This window comes from Octodon degus, unplaced genomic scaffold, assembly GCF_000260255.1.
Source record: "Octodon degus isolate 3935 unplaced genomic scaffold, OctDeg1.0 scaffold00041, whole genome shotgun sequence".
In the NCBI taxonomy this organism is placed as follows: Eukaryota; Metazoa; Chordata; class Mammalia; order Rodentia; family Octodontidae; genus Octodon; species Octodon degus.
In genome coordinates, this window is record NW_004524617.1 from 3,819,176 (window position 1) to 3,839,022 (window position 19,847).

Sequence of the window (19,847 nt, forward strand, 5' to 3'; positions counted from 1 at the left end):
AAAAATTTAATCCCCAGACTTGCAAGCCTAACAGTTTATCAAACTGAAGACAAGATTATTAAATATATGCTTTGTAAGCACTTATGAAAAATTAGTATGAATTTACTGAGAAAAAGTTTTACGAAGCATGATTCTCTATCCACTGTCAATTTAAAAAAAATATTTGTTAGTTGCAAAAACAAAACTTAAGAAAACAGAAAAGGGACAAAAGGAAAAAAAATCCTATATGTTTCTATTCATATATTAACACATTTGTGTGTATGGTGGTGCTGCTGCTGCCAAGACTGCTAAGTTAGCAGATAAATGAGGGGATGTAAGCCCATCACAGTAAAAACTATCTCCACACTTAGAAACAAGGAAATGAAACAGTGAGTTGGCTTAGAATTGGAGGCCTTGATGTTCACTAACATGGATTTGCATCCTAGATCTGCTACTTACTGACTGTCAAATTACCTTGACCAAGTGACTTCAGTTTTACTTCTCTAATTTCAGACTGTGTGTAAAACAACAGCATAAGGGTGGTGTAACTAAGTATGTCATCCTATGACCTAATGTCATTCTCTCAACTTTTACCATTCTATGAATTAAAAAGTACACGAATTGAAAAAAAAAAACAGAGCGTATGCTTAAGTCTCCAGATGAGACACAACTAGAAGAGCAATGCAATAATGAAACAAATTCAAACTATATCAAAATACGACTATCATAAAATTAAACAGGAAAAAATAAAGACCTTAATTTAGACTAACAAAAAATCATGTACACAAATACACAATGGAGCAGATTTGGTATGACAATGATTCATTAGAGAGAGAGAAAGTGAGCTTGGTATTTAAGTATATGCTCTTTCAGGCAACAGTAGGAAGAGGTTATCAGACTAAACTACTGAACTCTCAGACTAGAGTAGCACTTACGATGAGGGGGCAAAAATCACACTACTGAGCACACATCAGATTACATATGAAGTATTATATTCTGTTAAGGAAGACCCTGGTGAAGTGGAATATACCTAGTAAGTACATGAAATAGGGCACTGGGACAGTGTTTCCAGGAGGAAGAGGACACAAACTGATAGCAGCCTCCTCATGTTTAGATACTCTTGACAGCTGACCTAGGTATATCTTTGGAGGTGTTATTAAGAAGCAGTTTTAGGTGATGTCTCCAAACAGAAGTTGAATGGCTACTGGTCAAGAAAACAAAGGAAGGCTTTCCTACCTGGTAGGAAGTTAAGACTTGTACGTGATCTCTGTACCTGAGACCTTTGCAAGGGCTAATGTGTCTATAAACTAACCGCTAATTGTCTCCCATGCAAAGGAAAACAAGAGCATGGTTTTTTGTTTTGTTTGTGTTTGTCTTTTTGAGACAGGCTCTTGTTATACAGTCCAGAGTGACCTTGAGCTCACTTTGTAACCCAGGTTGGTCTTCAACTCACAAGGATCCTCCTGCCTCAGCCTCCTGAGTGCTGGGGTGACAGGCATGCGCCATCACACCTGGCTAACAAGGACATCTTACTAATAAGAGCATCTTACTACTATTATTATCACTGTTGGTAACACTGATTAAGTGCACAATCCATGTGCCTCGTGCTGTGCTAAGCACACCCCATCAGGGGCAAGAGAGGGAGAGAGGGCTCGTATGACTTTTAGTTCTGAGAAATGTTAAGATACCTTTAGTGCATAGAATATTTCACAAATGATTCTCTCTAAACAAAAGAGATTAAGTTAGGGGCAGATTATGCTGATTATGGGGGACAGGGCAGAAAACCTAGTTTTTTTTCATGCTCTGAGCCTAACAACTAAGAAAATGTTTTAAATGTAACTAGAAGTCTAAACCTTTGGCCAAATCATTATCAGGCTCTCCAGAAAATGAGCTCTAATTAAGTTTTCTGGTCATCTGTATACCTGTATATTACAAAGCAGCCATTCCAAAATTGACTACACAGAAATGCTCATAAGAAATTTGCCTTTATAAGAATACTGGCTCTGATATTATAAATAAAACTTTTTAATGTTTTTCATATAAATTTACCACATTCTATAGACTTATGGTGACACATCCCTACTATAATTTACAAACATGTTTGAGACAAACATTTCCAGTGGTAAACAGGATAAACTGCTTCACTTTTTTCCAAAACCAAGTGCTTACATAAAATTTGCTTTAATGGGAAAAAAGTAGAATTGCTCTACCTTTTTCTGCCTAGTGGCTCTCTTTGGAACACTGGGGCATTTGAGTCGTGACAATACAGAATTTGAAACTAGAAGAAATGTTTGAGAGTAAGTTATTCTCTTCATTAAACTTAAGGGTAGAAAACCTTAAGATTGCCATTATCAAGTAATATTCCCATAGTTACATGATTAATTCGTATAATAACTGAGTAGATAACATAATCAAGGTCTTTTCAGGGTTCTGACACCAGTTCAGACCCAGATTCTTTCCATTCCATCAAAGGTAGAGACAAAAACAAAAAAATTTTCATCCTAATACATTAAAATTTACCATAAAATGTGTTACATAATACTTCTATTTTCATTAGTTCTAAAGGTCATATCATTCATTGGCTGAAAAGAACTTACCTCTAATGCATAATACACTGGTTTGTCTCTGCCAAGTTTGTAAGCCACTGTGGTTAGAAGGCCATGTTCAGAAAATACACACTGTAGGAAAGAAAAACATATTTCATTGTGGAGAGAATCAAAAATAGCATGAGAAAATTTATAATGCGAAAAAGACACAGACACAAAGTAATCAAATCAATAAATCAATTTTTTAGAATCTTACTCAGAATTATAAGTAATAAAAAACATGCTCTGCCTGTGCAAAAATATTTCTTCTAAGTCACAGCTGTGTTAAGAATGGGATGAGACCGAAGTTGAGATTTCCCACCAACACAATTAAAGACACACATACAAAATTCAAAGAACATAAAATGGCTCTTAATAGAATTCAAATTTAATGATTTTTTATCATTTTTTAAAATGTTAAACCCTAATGAAGATTTTGCAAAAGCTTAAAATTACATAAAAGCCACTGAATAGCAAATTATATTCAAGTATTATTTATATAAATTAATCTTTTAATTTAAATCCCAAACCAACCTTATGTCCTGTATTACACAGTAGGAAACAACCTGTTCCATACCTACAAGTGAAAGAATGAACAGTATGACCATTTTATTAAAGCAATAGATGAAACATTAAATAATACAAATGACACAGATAGGCACTTAATTTAGTAAAATAAGTCATTACGCTCATGTTGGATAACTTTATTGTTTTTCTGGAAGAAGTTTCAAAGTTCAGTCTAAAAGAAAATGAACTTAATCTTAATGAGAACAAAATGTAGCTATAGTACTTAGCTTAGCATTTAGTCACAGCCCATGACTGTATTTAGTGAATGGTAACAAATTCTATGTTCAGTTATAGTTGTGTTACTACTACCTTATACACAGAGTGAAGCATCATGACTAACAGTCATTCACCAATGGAGTGAGCTTAGGTCTACCATTCCTTTTTTGGGGGGGGAGGGGGCAAAACCGGGAATTGAACTCAGACCCTTGTGCTTGCCAGGGAAGTGCTTATTCTTCCTGAGCCATTTCCCCAGCCCCTACCATTCATATTCTTAAAAACTAAAAAACACTACTGTCTTTAGGCAGGGTAGGGAGGCTAGACTCAACACAGAGTATGAGACACTGGAGTTGAAAAGGGCAAGCACAGGGACCAGGGATCCAGTACTGCATGCTGTGCTGGCCCTGCACCCTGGGGTGTGCTGAGCCAGCGACTGAGTTAGGGTGTGGTGGCACATGGCTGTAATCCCAGCACTGGGGAGACTGAAAACAGGAGGATCACTAAGAGTCCAAAGCTGCATAGTGAAGCCCTGTTCAAGATACATATAAAAAAAATTGACATGGGGGGAAAAAGCTATTTAAGGTCCACCTTTCCTATTCTCCATGGAGGATCCAGTGGGATAAACTGAGCTGTAACATAACACGGTTGATACAAAATAAATGAGTTATTTTGGGGCAGTCATATCAGTATAAGCTTTGGGCTCTGCAACAAGTCTGCCCCTTGGACATTTGAGTGGTTTTGACTTGTTCCGGGGAGATAAGCATTCTAAACTGACAGCAGTAATGGTTAAAGAGAAAGTTTTCAATGGAGTTGAGATAACAAGGCTACAGTCACCCAAGCTTAGGATTCCCTCGCACAAGCCTTGCTGCTGTGCTCTGTGCAACTGCAGTTCTAACTGTGCTGGTGACATCCCAGCAGGTAGGACAAGGAATAGCACTGAGTTCAGGGACCAGCACAAGGATCTCTGCAGAAGCAATCACTTGCCAGCTCTAAGCCAACAGATCACATCAGTTGCATTTTTCTTCTGCAACAAAAGTGAACCAAATCCCTGGTTCCACCAAAAACAAAAACAAAAAAAAGTGAACCAAAGACAGGGCTGACCAAATAACTCAGCAGATTAAAGTGCCTACTTAGGTAGATGCAGGGGCCAGGGATCCGATCCCCAGAGTGCCGTGCTAGCCCCGCCCCCGGGGTGCACTGAGACAGTGATCGAGACTGGGCATGGTGGCGCGCGCCTGTAATCCCAACTCTTTGGAGGCTGAAAACAGGAAAATCACCACGAGTCCAATCTATGTAGGGAGACCCTGTAGACCCTGTACTAAAATACAAAAACAAAAAAAGAAGTGAACCAAAAACAGTTGTTTTTTTTTTTTTTCCTGATAAACATTTTCTTTAGGCACTACTGTTTTGAATAAGGGTTAGTCCAAGAGCATCCACCTCCCCTCACTCAGGTGAGATTCTTGGCCTGTTTAATGAAGAGGTGACACATTCAGGGATAACAAAACTAATGAATATTGAAGTTCATAAAGACACTGTCAAATAGCATTAGGAACAAATATTATATCTACAAACTAAAACACAAAAATCTCTACCTTTTACTACCATGACATTAACAAAGTTTCAAGTTAATCTCTTCATAAATATTCATAAAATGAAAGTTAATGATCATTTCAAGCTTTTTCAAGGAGAAATCATGCCAATTTAGCACCCACATAAGCACTACCCTGATTATATACCAATATTATGTATTTAGTACAGGGCCTACAGGGTCTCACTACACAGATCAGACTCATAGTGATCCTCCTGTTTTCAGTCTCCCAAGCACTGGGATTATAGGGGCATGCCACCATGCCCAGTCTTAGTCACTGTTGTGACATCTCAGCACACCTTGAGGACGAAGCCAGCACAGCACACTGGGGATGGAACCCTAGTTGTTGAGCTTGCCTAAGGAAGTGCTTTAGTCTGCTAAGCTATCTGGCTGGCCTACCAATTTTAAAGTACAAAACTGCTAAGAAGGCCCAAGTCACTTAATAAAGTAAATTCTTAAATTAGTATATTTAGTTAAGTACTGATTGCTATAAAGTAAGAAGAGAATTCTTCACTATCTTTAGACTAGTTTCCTTTTCTTTTTTTTTTTTTGTCTTTTGAGACAGGGTCTAGCTATGCAGTTCAGGCTGGCCTTAAGCTCACTTTGTAGCCCAGGCTGGTCTTGAACTCACTTTGTAGCCCACGCTGGTCTCCAACTTGCCAGGATCTTCCTGCCTCACCCTCAAGTGCTGGGATTACAGGTGTGCATCACCACACCGAGCTTAGATTGTCATTTTTAAAGCAGTACACAAGGAACTACCTTCCTCTTAAGTTATATTATCCCATTTTTCTGGTCATTAACTGGATGTGGAACTTTCAGCATTTACATGGTCTACCTAACCTGTCTCAACAGTTTGCTGTGTTCAAATATCCCAGAAGCAGGTCTGACTCTTCTACCTTCTTGAGAGGTAAAGGTTGTTTTCTTACCTTCAAAACTCTTAGCAGTTTGGAGATGTGGGATAATGATGTATAAGGGACAAAGTTAGGTAAAGCCAGGAAGAAGGTAGAAGACTTTCTTACAACTAGACAATACCTCTGGGGAGCTAAGGTACCTACCACCTTAGGTTTTCTTTTGAAAAATGAAATTTAATTTTCACATAGTACAGATTCATTTTAGAATGCTTGGACATTACAAGCTAAACTAAAAGTATAATGTTTTTCAGCATGTTGAACAAGAGATGGACATTCCATTGAACTCTGATCTGCCTGTCATTTTCTCTCTGATGGGAAAGATTTTTTTGTGTGTGTGTGCTAGGAATTGAACTCAGGACCCACCCGGGGAGATAGCTCGGTAGAGTAAGCGCCTGCCTGGCCAGTGCAAGGTCCTGAGTTCAATCCCCACTACCGCAAAAAAAAAAAAAAAAATGTACATGCATCAATTCCTTAAAAGAAATGCAATCATTTTAGGGCTGGGAGATAACTCAGTAGAATAAGCACTTGCCTGGCAAGCACAAAGTCCTGAGTTCAATACCTGGTACCACAAAAAACAAAACATGAACTTGGGACCTTGCTTGGGTTTCCAGGCATGGCCCTGTGCCACTGCGATATATCCTCACCCTGAGAATTAACTAAGTGCTCAATCCCAATCTCTCCAACCTCTTAAGACTTTGTTCTGCCCATCAGTTATCCCACATTTATTTTATAATACCCACTGTTCTCTCACACTCCAAAGAAACATTCTCTGGTCTTATCACAACTTTAAAACAAACCCAAAATTCCCCAAATGTTGCATGAATCTGTGAACCTCACAAACTACATACTTCTCTCATCATTCCCACATGTTTGCATTTCTACTGAGCATGTTCCATCCTGTTGTCTCTACTTTATACATCTCCTTTGACCACTTGAGACTTGGCTCCTGTCCTGAGCACCGTTCTAAAATTCCATTCCTAGAGTCACTAAATGAAGACCTAATGTCCACATACAATGCCCCGCTTTCAGCTCTTAGTCTCCGTAAGCTTTTTATAGTGCAGTAATTGGCACTGCTCTCCAGTCTCCCCTGTTTAGTGTCTCTACCCTGGCTTTCCATATTAATAAATACCATATTCTGTTTTTGGCATCTTTATCACTAGTACATCCTACTTCTCCTAAATATCTCCTTTACCTGAACACTTATTCTTGATCATGAGATTTGCTTTCATTTTTACAATTTATTTTATTACTATATGTTTGATACATAATAAATACATTCATAGTGAGGCTCTGGTACATACATACTATTTGGATTCTTTCTACTTTCCCTCCTACATCCCTCCCTATGCATTTATTACTTCAAAATCTCACCTTTATAGGGGGATTCAATCAACTTTTGTAATATACTCAATTCAAGGAAACCTTTCTGACATAGGAACAACAAATACAGAAGAACCCTGGTTAAGGAATGAAGTGAATTAGGATGCAACTAGTAACTTCCACAAACTAGCTGAATGATGTTAAATAAGTTTGTACTCTCTCAGTTTCCTAATCTATAAAATGGGAATAATAGGATTTGCAAGTGAAACCTGATATATTATATACTAGCCATTATCTGAACATGTGCTATAATTAACAATATTATTTTAGTTCTTAGGGCATATTTGTTTCCATTCACCAGCGCATGTAATTAAGATCTTTTTTAATGTTTAAAAGACTGAACTTCAAATAGTACAGCTAATGATATGTAACAGAAAAACACTAAACTCAGAGTCAGAAAGTTTAAGGCTGAAATGTGGCTTTGTGTTTGAATCAAGACTATGGCCTTACCCAAGCCCTTGGCCTGAGCAATGACTTTTCTTTTTTTTTTTTTTTTCCGAAACTGGGGATTGAACTCAGACCCTTGCACTTGCCAAGGAAGCACTTATTCCACTGAGCCATCTCCCCGGCCCCATGAGCAATGGCTTTTCTCATCCTAAAGCAGGAGTTACTTCTTACTATGCTTAGAAATGCAGGTGAATGGTGGGGTACTGAGAAGCTTAGGGAACTACTCAAATTTCTACTTCTTTGTGTTTCTTGTCAGAAGTGAAACTGAGATAAGAGGGAAAAGCACAAAGAATAGTGGCCCATGCCAGTAATCTCAGCTACTTGGGAGGCTAAGGCAGGAGGATCTCAAGTTCAAGACTACCCTGGCAACTTATGTGAGATCCTGTCTGAAAATAAAAAGAAACAAATGAAAAAGGCTGTAGCTCAGTGCCTCCTGTGTTCAACCCCCAATGCCATAAAAATAAAAGAATGAATAAATAAAAGGAGAAAGAAACAAAGCTAAGAAACAATTGTGAAGATCCTATAAATGACCTCATTGTTATGATGAGAAAAACTTGGACAGAAATAGCATGCTGAAAACTCTATCATCTATGACTCTTCTTCCCTTCTTCTTAGCCCTGCCTCCCGCCCCGCCAAATCTCTTCAAAAAAGGCAGTAATTCTTTGAAGCAATATATAATTCCTGGGGTAAAACAGGCTATGAATCTTACAAACTGAGGTTTTTACAAGCTGCATCTCTGTGTTTACATATGGTGCAATGCATTTCACTTGAAATAGATTTTAAAAAATAGTAAAACATATGTATATCAATATTGTCAAAATTAATGTATTGGTTTTATGGCTTAGTTGAAATTCAAAAACTTACTTCTATCAAAGCACTAAAGGGTAGAAAGAAACAAAACAGCACTGGGGTTTTTTTGTTTGTTGTTTGTTTTTCTTTTTTAAATTATAATTTTATTTTATTTTGAAGAATAAAAACAAAGCAAGAAAAAAAAGACAGAAATGGGGTACTGCAACAATATGTATGTTACAGATTTTCAAAACAAGAATAGCTGATTAACAATGGTTAATATATTATCTATTTTTACTGTTAAATCTGTTGCTCAGAAAAAAATCTATTGCTCAGATTAGCAGATACAGTTACGTAATACTGGACATATGATTGAATATTACTGCTTGCCTTTTTTTATTCTTACATACTTTCTTTTTTTTCCACAATTTTATTGAGGAACAAATAGCAATGAGACAGTTTCAAACCAAATTGGTAGGACAGTTTCAATAATTATCACATTGCATACATTCTTCCTAGTAGTTAATTGCTGTACAAGATGCAGACATGATATCCTATTTACAAACACCATTAGAACAAATCCCTCTATTCATTAAGAGAATGTAACTATATATCAATCCTAACCACTTTGAATACACAGATACAAAATGGACATTCATCTGTATCCCCTTTTTTGTTAAGTTTCGTTATTTGAATATTATAGGTGAGTTAACTCAGCAAAATATTCTAAAAGAGTCCAGTACTCCATAATAGTATTGGGTCTTCTGCTTCACTAGCAATGTCAGAAATTGTTGACCTGAGTCCCCTACACCTCAACATAACACCATGGCTTTACTGCTTATACTTCGTTTTTATACTTTTCTGCTGGATGGTTAAGACCAAGGTAAAGCAGGACCTATGCAATAAGAGTTGTAGCTTTTGGATCTGATAAGGCCGGTGAAATCCCCTCAAGATTTATCCTGAGATCCTGTACCTCAGATTGTAGAACCTATGTCGGTGTCAGCCATGTAAATGAGTCACGGCCTTTGCTTGGCCAATGTGCTGTCTGTGAAAGCCTGAGAGAATGTTTTCTCTCCATGTGACCCTCCTTAGGCACACTCTACATCATCGATCACTTTCCTCTTTGGCCCCATAATCTCCTTGATCAGAAAATTTGGGACACTACCGAGTTACATGATGTTACAGTACAAGTTCTCATATGTCCTGAGTCTTAATTGACCTTGGAAGGCTAGGGCCAAAATGTTGGCTTTCCTAGCAGCCCTCCTTTTTCTCTAATTTTGGTCTGCAAACTTAGGTTGTTAACCATCCAGAAGATAAGCTTATTGTTATTACCCTACAACCTAGGCTGTTAAGCTTAACCTCACTATCTGTCTGCATATCAAACATCTTAGGCATAACATGGAACAGGTTATTTTTCATCTAATATTGATATGTTACACTTTAAGTCTCTACAGAACATGATGAAAAAACATTAAAAAATTAGAATATATTTTTTAAAATAGGCATAAAGAATTATATACTTCGTATGTTTACACATAAGTCCAAAAATCTAAGCATATAAAACCTTGAAGCAGGACAGTCCCACAACATTCCTTTTCCTGTCTCCTGCCTTCATTCACCATCCCCTTCTTTTTGAACAATCATCTAACCGAGAGACAGCACAACAGCAACTGGCATGTCATGATAAGCAGCCCGTATGCAGAAGATCAGAAGGACAGGCACTCCAAGCATGAAACTACTATTACAGATTACCATCTTCAGTGCAGTTGCTTATTTCACAGGTATCAGTATATATAGATAGTCAGGGTGAGAATCTTTCCAATTAACTGCTAGATTAAAAAATCTTCTGAAGATTCTCAGGATCATTGCCTTGCCCATCTTCTACATATAACTGTATGGCTTGACATTGCTATGTTTCCTAGCTCTTCTCCTTTCCCTCTCTTGATTAGTTAGTCCTCAAGATCCTGCTTTCCTTTTACTTGTATCATACCTTTCTATTTGTATTTCTTCTTTTGAGTTCTTATACTAGGGAAACTACACGATATTTACACATGTGTGTAGCACTGGTTTTGAAGTCTGTTTCTTTAACTTACGTATTTTTGGCTTGTCCATCCTGGAAGCACATTTGTCCTACCAAAGCAGCAGACTGGTCCCCTAAACACTGAAAATATAAATGACAAAATTACTCATTTCCTTTTTACAAGGATTTTTCTTATTTATCAGGGAATGAAATTTCCTTTTATTTCCTCCATTTGGCCATTTTTTCTCATTTGTTATTACCCCTACAGGATAATAGACATGGGAAGAGAATGAGAATTAATTTCTTCAAAAAACCCTCAATAAACCACCCACAATATGTCATATGAGAACAAACATCAGCCCATTTTGCTACTCTTACTTGTTCTAATTTAGGAAGGGAGTGATTGATTTAGAAGAGGAAAGCTGTACTATGGGGTAGGGATAGCAAAGTAGCAGGGAGACATTTGGTGATGAAACTTACCCCAGATATTGGCACACCTTCCAAGGCCCCAGCTTTCTAATAAAAATTTTTAAAGAAAGAATATGAAGTCACAAGTGTAGTCTCTGCTAACATAACCAACAGGAATGAACACAAAGAGCAACATGCCAGAGGACATGGTCAGACAAGACAAAACAAATATTTCAACTACATGTGTGGTATAGAGCATACTAGAAGTATTCCTAGAATGACAAAGAGAGGCACAACATAGAATGAACATGAAACATTGGACTGGGAGTTGGGAGAAATGGACTCTACTTCTGGTTAGTTAGTGTTAGGCCACAAGTAGGCTGCTGAACCTCTCCACATCCCAACTAATGTACTTGCAAACTAAATGACTAAGATATCCTCTATATAGCTAGTGAACAAGCATGGAATATATATTTTTGGAAGGCTATAATTTATCAATCCTTTTTAGTCAAGTTGCTCTTAATTAAGAAACAAGAGTGTTCAAGTACTGAATATTTATCCATAGCAAACATCATGCTTCAAATCTGAGTAAGCCACAGCTAACTGCATGAGTAATGGTTTTTGTTTTGATCAGTATGGCTAACATTTTAGGAAGAAAGATGAGATGGTAAGTACCTGATTGTGGAATTTATAAACTTAATGGAAAAAAATACAGTAAGGCTGGGGGTATAATTCAGTGGCAGGCTTCTTGCTCAGCATGTGCAGAGCCCTTGGGTTCGATCTCAAGTACAACCCAAAACAAAACAAAAAAATAAGCAGCAACCACAAAAATAACCTCTAAAAAAGGAATTTTTACTAATATTAAGGCATATTGGGACATTAAAGGCAGTGATCCCCCAAATATGTGTGAGATACCAGGAAGAACAAGAAATTAAAGCTTTAGGTTCCTCTGCCTGGTATTTGTGAACAAGTCTTCATGGTCCTGGGAGTTTTGGGCACTCTTGTTAACGTAAAGGTAAGAGCAGAATCTGCATTCATCTAGCTATGATGATAACGAAATGACAAGATACATGTGCAGGCTCTTTACAAAATAGAAAATGCTCCCTAAATACTTGATATTATTTTATTTCTTTCATACTTGCTGGTTAACTCAGGGCCTGCTTCATATATCTATATCTATCCATTTATCTATATATCTGGAACTTGGATATTAAGTAAAGCCTGAATTACAAAAACCTCTTAAAGGTTTTTGAATGAATAGGAAACCCAGAGGCTTTTTGTTTGTTTTGCAGTACTGAGAGCTGAACCCAAGGCCATGTACACGCTAGGCAAGCACTTTGCCATTGAGCTACACAGCTAGGACTTTATATCTTGATATATTTAAATACTCTAAGAGGGTTTTTGTTGGGTCTCACTATGCAGTTCAGACTGGGCTTGAGCTCACTTTGTAGCCCAGGCTGGTCATAAACTTGCAACAATCCTCCTGCCTCAGCCTCCCAAGTACTAGGATTACAGGTATGTGCCACCATTACTGGCAAGAAGTTTTCTTATGCTTCAAAAACTATCAAACTCTCAGTAGGATCTACTGTGGGTTCAGTCAGATGTGTAAGGCTAAAAACACTCCTTTTCTTCATGGAGGGGACCTCTGGAGGATTCCTGCAGCACTCTCCAATGAAACATGCAGAAAAAGAAACAGTACATTTCCAGCTAACTGGTCTGAAAGGTTGGCCCATGTATATTTAAGATAGATGTTTAGGTCATTTAAAAACTCTCATCTAGTTTCTAAAGACCAAACTACATCATTAACTGCACTTTGTAAGAGGTAACATCAGAATCTCTCATTCTAGAAAATTACCTAAGCCTTTTATTTTAAGAAATATAATTCTCAGTCTTATGGTATACTTAAAAAAAAAACTAGCAAGATTTGGAAGGTCATGGAAATTCTAGATATTTTCTTTAGTAATGGATTTCTGCTTGTCTAAAAGTACATGGAAATGCACTGTATCTTTTCCAAATGAATGGGTGGCACAATTGGTGAACAACCTACTCACCAGGCTATGAGAGATTTTCTACAGTCAGCAAGAGAGAAAATGGGGGACAGAAGCATAATATTTTAAATGCAAGAGAAATTTAGGCATGTTTCTTCATTCTCTGAAACTGTTTCTCAAGAATAGTTATTTTTCTCTGACACAAGTCAACTTGTGGCAGCTCTTAAATTATCGAACACTTATACTACAGAAAACCAGTGAATGCACCTCCTTTGTGAAACTGTATGTTGTTTTGTAAAACTTTAGTACCAAAGAAATTGTTAAAAAATTCTTGATCATTTCATCTAGAGGACTTAGTGTTTAACCATCATTACTAAACTAAAAGTGGAGTTTCTAAAATATTTTTTATGTAATGTATACAGAGTATTTTGGAATTTATATCAAACTTATTTTTCAATGCTATAAATTCCGGGTCTTTGTGTTCAAATTCTCCTAAGGGTTTTAATTTCTGATATTTGATTATATACTTTCAATGATGCCAAGTACAATTTTTACTGAAACTATTATTTTCCTGGGTTTCAATAAAACAGTAATGAAAACTTTCATTATGGAAATCAATCTAATTAGCCCTCCCAATTCTGAAATAGACTCTGCTTTCCATTTCTTCACTAAATTTTTCTTAGGCTGGCAATGGTTTGTCAATTAGAGATCCAAAGGAAAAAGAACACCATTAAAATGGAACAGTCACTGGTCTACATTAAAGGCAGACATATAGCTACAAACGAGCTATTTGTATTTAAAGAATAAACTTGTTTCCACATTCCCAAACTAGTATTTAAAGTTATCCTGTTAATGCTTCACAAATAATAAAGCAAAGTCCATTTAAGTTTATAACTATAAGATCAATTGGTAAGGAGTCTAAGGTTTTTAGTGACAATACTAAATAATAGAAATTCTTATTTTATGTATTACGAATGTTTACAGTGAAGTCACAAACCCCAAGCTACAAAACACAACAAAATTGACTTTTGAATTCTGAATGGTAAAGTTTTTCTTAAAGCAGTTTCCCACAACTTTTTTTTTTTTTACCATTAATCCATAGATCTCAGAAGAACTCCGGACATTAGGAAGAATTTCCATTGGAATACCAAAAAATCTGAAAAACAGTATGTTTGGGTATATGATACTGTTCTACATAAACATGTAGAAATACTTATATGAAATCAAAGGCAAAGTCCTAATTAGAAAATGGATGCATTTGAGGGCTGGTGAGATGGCTCAGTGGTCTAAAGCACCTACTTAGAACAAGCTAGACTAAGCAAAGCACAGGGACCGCGGTTCAGTCCCCCAGCACCACATGCCAGCCATTCCCACCCCCTGGTGGGCTGAGCTGGCCACACACACACACACACAAAATAAATAAATAAATAATTTAAAAAAAAAAAAAGAAAATGGATGCATTTGAGCAGTTAAAAATAGTAATAAGTATAGGAAGCAGTAGAACATAGTTGGATGCTTGAATAGTTAACATTCTAACTTCATGAAATAAATTCAATCAAAATTTAAAAGCACACAAGATTAATTTGTCCATGCCTGGCAAGCACAGGGTCCTGAGTTCAATCCCTGGTACCACAAAAAAAGATTAATTTGTCCTGTTTATTTAATATACATTAATTGTCTAACAGCTGGGTATGGTTGTGTATGCCTATAAACTCCGCACTTGGGAGAGAGGCTGAGGGAGGAAGAACACTGCAAGTCTGAGACCAGTCTGGGCTACAAAGTGAGCTCAAGGCCAGCCTGAACCACATAGCAAGATTCTGTTTAAAAACAAAGACAAAAAATAAATAAATAATAGTCTCTCTTTAAAAAAAATTTGTGTGCATGATTGAAATATCAACAGTTAAATTTTGGCAGTGCAGTGACATCTAAAAATAGTAAGATTTACGTTATAAATAAATAATGTACAGGGGAAGCTATACTTAGTGCAAAACACAACTCACTCGCAGAGCTCTTTATCCCATTCCAAAGAATGAATGTTGAAAAGCATTGTCCTACTTGCATTTGTGACATCTGTACAATGAACTCCTCCGTTGACTCCTCCTGTTAAACTCTAGACAGAATAAAAAAGGAGAGGTTCAATTTTTACTTGTTTGCAATTTGATGTACACATTGTTGAGGGCTATAAACAGTACAGAGCACATAAAGCAGAAGAATAAAATATTTCAATTATTTCATTTTCTAGTTTTCAGCAATTTCTAAAAGAAATAAAATGTGAGCAATAAATGTAAAATTTTCAACATAAACAAGTGAAAATAATTTTATTGAACATTTTATTTAACCTGAAATACCATTTTAAAAATGTAAGCAGTATAAAATTATTACTGAGACATTTTACCTTCTTTGTACTATGTCTTTGAATATCGGGTGAATCCTTTTTTGGTACCAGAGATCAAACTCAGGAGCTTGCACTTGCCAGGCAGGCACTTAAGCCACTGAGCTATCTCTCTGGCCTGCGTGGCATGAATCCTATACTCACAGCATATCTCTCAGATTGACGGCATTCAAGTGCTGATAGCCACATGTGGTTAGTGGCTATTGTATTAAGATAATTCTAGTCAATCAGTGCTCAAATATAACAAAATCAGTTATATTTTCATCTTGCTTTTGGCTTGGTGAAATCAATGAAAATGAAAATGTTTGCCTCTTAAGGCTTTCAGAGAAGTCTGTGTTGTTAATGCCTCTGAGTGACAGTGAGTGTGTGTGTGTGTTCCTTTCCAACAATTGACCTGGCTATAAAGCACATGTCCTGAAAGCAGTTTTAAACTCTACATTATCACCCTGCCGTGACACGGGAAGCAATGCTGCCTTCCTTTATGCAGAAGCAGTAAGAGGTATGAAAGAAACCAAGGTCAATAAATTGTATCCCACGTGCTATAGCCAAATTGTGTTCCCCTCAGTCTTCTGCAGCTCAGAGTTCCCACATCCTGCCAAGTCTGGTCAAGGCAATAGTCAGAGCTACCTGTTCAACTGTGCGTGTTACAAAGAAAACTGGCCAAAAACATTAAAGCACAAACTACCCTAATCCAACACAGGGAGAGGTAAGAAAAGGCACCTCATTCTGGAAGTGGTTCTGAAAGACCTGTTCTGTGGATGTGGCAAACGAGAACAGGGACAATATTTCCTTGACATTTCCTCAAATGTCAAAAAAAATTCATCACATACTTAATGAAGTATTTACAAATTAAATTATATATCTAGGATTTGTATTAAAATGATTTGTGGAAATAAAGAGTACGTGAGTATAACTGAAACAAGAGTAGTCCACAGGTTGATGATCACTGCACATCACTCTCTGCTGGAGGTGTTTAATCACACTATTCCCTCTACTCCCTAACACTGGAAAATCCCCATAATAAAACTAACAGCAAGAGAGAGACATCGACAGAACAACCAGAATGCTGACTTTTAAGATGTATCTTGGAAATATTTGAAAAGTTAATTTTTACCCATCCATGTTCAGCTTACACAAAATGACTATAACAAATTTGTATTATCACTGAGTTTCATATTATGGCTTGATTATACAAAAGATAAACATGTACTGTTTAAAGTAGATGATAAAAGTAGCCTAGGTGTTCTACCATGTTACGTAGTTATTTCCTATGAAATGGCTAGCGGGGAAAAAGTGTATGCTAAGAAAGGCAACATAACTTATTTATCCTAAAGATAATAATATATATGTTCTACCTTTGGTAATTATCTTTCATTTTCAATGACATAAAGCCAGAAAAGAAGAGGAAGTATGCAAAAGTACCTCTCAAACGTAGACTGTGATACTTTGCTGTCTTTTTAGAGGTTTTTCTGAACAATTCTGCTACTTAAAGTTTGAATTACTGATAGAAAATGTCAGGCAAGGGCTGGTGAGATGGCTCAGTGGTCTAAAGCACCTACTTAGAACAAGCTAAGCTAAGCAAAACACAGGGACCGCAGTTCAATCCCCCAGCACCACATGCCAGACAGCCCCGCCCCCTGGTGGGCTGAGCTGGCCACACACACATAAATAAATAAATAAATAAATAAAATGTCAGGCAAGGAAATCTAAACAATTTCAGAAAAAAATTCCCCGTATATTCTCCAGAATTCTACATACATTACATGTAAACATACCCAAATAAGCCAGGAATCAATGGTCCCAAAAAGAGCTCTATTTTCTTCAACAGCCTTTTGGACTTTTCTCACATTGTCAAGGAGCCAGCGAAGTTTCACTGCACTGAAGTAAGTGCTAAGTGGAAGGCCTGTCTTGCACTAAAACAGGAAGTTCAGTCAGCAAATCAAATCTTAACAGTTGAAAACCAAACCTCCAAACCAAAGAACTAAAAAAAAAATGACATAATATTTAATGGTCCTAAAGGCAATCCTACAGTATTATTAATGACACAGTATTCCTATTGCATGACCCATGTTCAGGAAAAAATATCAGAGTAATTATGTTTGCAGTTCAAAGAGCATCCACATAAAAATGTGGAGAGATAATTAGTGATACAACATCCTGTGGTATGTTAATATACAATGGTAATGTTAACTTTTGCAATCAGTTACTACTACACACAGAACCTAGCTCTGAACTCTGCAGTTTATATTTCAGGAAATTGATGAGCTTAATCAGAGAGTATGTCAAATCATAAACTAATGACCATTACACACAAACACACATTCAAATATTAATACAGTCAGTAGAGATCAAAGTATTGACAAAGACATGCCAGACTGAAGCAACAGAGTTGCTCTGGCTAATGTCAGCAAATACATAAAACAAAAGGAATTTTGATGGAATAAATGCTAAAGGGTAAAAATAAAACAAACATCTGGGTTTATCAATCATTGAGAATTGGTGAGGCCCAACTCATTTCTGTTAGTATACTTAATATCACATTTATGTACAAAGACTAAAGTTAAAAGAGTTAAGCCCAGTGTTGTGCTATGCTCCTATATGTAATCCCAACTACTGTGGGAAGCTGAGGCATGGGGATTGTACATTTGAGGCCAGCCTGAGCAGTTTAACAAGATGTAGTCTCAAAGTTTTCAATTAAATAAAAATGTCTTGGACTGTATCTCAGTGGAAGAGCATTTGCCCAGCATGCATGAGGCCCTGGGTTCTAGCTCCAGTACCACAAAAAAATTAAAAATAAGGTTAAGTGGTTAAGAGAACACATACATGGAAATAATACAACTACTTTTGCTTCCTTGGAGATCTATTCTTATCACTGAACAATAGAAAGGGAAACCTTTGTCCTTCTTGTCTCACAGCTTTTATAAGACAACTCAAACCAGGGTATTTAATACTTAAATGCTATTGGTAAATTAGGAATCTTGACTCAAAATTTTCTCGTTTTCCTAGGGGAAGAAAGGATCCATGCTCAGAAATAATTATTAGTCTTGAAGGACCAAGGGTCATTCCACAGGATGTCCTAAAGGCTTCAGTGAGGTAGTTCACAATAGCTTATGCTTAAAGATGCCAGTAGAAGGTGTAAAAGTTGCTTTAAGTGGCATTTGGGAGAAAAGCATGCGCCCCTGAAGCAACAGACAGCTGGAGGGAGTTAAGCAGGATGACAAAAGAACAGAACAGGGAATCGGCTAGAGTTCATTCAGGACAAGCCTGAAGTTAAGGGGGCGGTGCAGAACACAGGGAATCATTTATGCAATTAATGGGATTTGAATCCTAGTTTCAAATCCAAGTACCAAAAGAAAATACCAAAAGCATTAAAAAAAAAAAGATAAGCAAACAAACAACAGTAAAAGGTAATTTCTTTTTGGATACCAAAAGAACCTGGCCTTGACCTTGCTAAGAAAAATACTTTATTTCAAAAAATTTCTCTCCCTTCATTTATCTGAAGAGAGATCTGTATAAAGACTGCAAAGTAGGTAATTTCTGTTGGCTCTCTTCATATGAAATTAAAAGTGGTGTTGAATGAAGGGCTAAAAGAGGTACATTTTCTCTGTTCCAGAACCCAGATGCTTAAAGTCTCAAAAGTCTTAGGAATATTTTTCAGTGGGAAATAGGAAAAAAAGGGGTGTTGCTTTAACTTACAGAAAGCACCCCTGGGGAGTATGGTTTAAGCCACTGAGATGTAGATTAATCCCCTCCAGCCTGTCAACTCTAAGAGTATTAGTACTCCAACCTACCACAGGAAGAGAAAGACAGGAAGGTAAGGCTTGATTAGGCCTCCACTGTAGCTAGGAAATATTCTATACATTGCACCAAGTAACTATTCTGCCATAAATGTAAGGCCCAGATAGTCTTTTTAATGAAATCTGTAAACTTCTGTTTTAAACAAATATTCTTTTAGTATACTTTTGAAGAGATCTCTTACCTTGACAAAGTTATTATTTCCTGGAATTCTTTTACTAAGATTCTCAACGGTAGACTGGGTTCTTAGATCAAGCCACACTATAGACCAAAATATAATTAATAATACACATGAAAAACTTCATAAAAATAAGAACTTAATGAAATCACTGTCAAGGATAGGAGACTGATTAGTTTCCATAAGCAATTAAAATGCTGTAGCTTTCACAAGACAGAAATTAGAAAGTTAGAAATGAATGGGGATATTGTTAGAAAAGAATAAATTTATAGGGAAAATTTAAAGCTTTTACGCAAAATTACAGACCATGTTAGGAAACAATACAAACCTTCATGCTCTTATTTTGTATGTTTTTTTCTAATAGGAAAAACAACTATGAAAATGTTTGGAATATGTATCTTCAAAGCACATTCAAGTGCTGAGAAGACCTAGTGGAAGGCTGATTGGTAAAGCAAATTCATAGGCCACAATAAACTACCAAAGTATATTTTCAAAAATTTGGGAGTAGAACCAGGTGTGGTGGCGCGTGCCTGTAATCCCAGCACTCTGGAGACTGACACAGGCGACAGTAGGATTGTTGGCAGTTCAAGACCAGCCTGAGCTA

At 36.7% G+C, this 19,847-nt stretch overlaps 1 protein-coding gene across 1 annotated transcript in view; it reads right to left on the reverse strand.

The window, feature by feature from the left end:
• Gk (glycerol kinase) overlaps positions 1 to 19,847 on the reverse strand; it is an 89,880-nt gene that overhangs the window by 25,825 nt on the left and 44,208 nt on the right. The window contains exons 6-13 of the mRNA XM_023715408.1: positions 19,250 to 19,326; positions 17,046 to 17,183; positions 14,879 to 14,988; positions 13,968 to 14,034; positions 10,963 to 10,998; positions 10,556 to 10,623; positions 3,099 to 3,141; positions 2,577 to 2,657 (exon numbers count right to left, since the gene is read on the reverse strand). Coding sequence (XP_023571176.1) covers positions 2,577 to 2,657; positions 3,099 to 3,141; positions 10,556 to 10,623; positions 10,963 to 10,998; positions 13,968 to 14,034; positions 14,879 to 14,988; positions 17,046 to 17,183; positions 19,250 to 19,326 — 620 coding nt within the window. The remainder of the gene's footprint in view (positions 1 to 2,576; positions 2,658 to 3,098; positions 3,142 to 10,555; positions 10,624 to 10,962; positions 10,999 to 13,967; positions 14,035 to 14,878; positions 14,989 to 17,045; positions 17,184 to 19,249; positions 19,327 to 19,847) is intronic.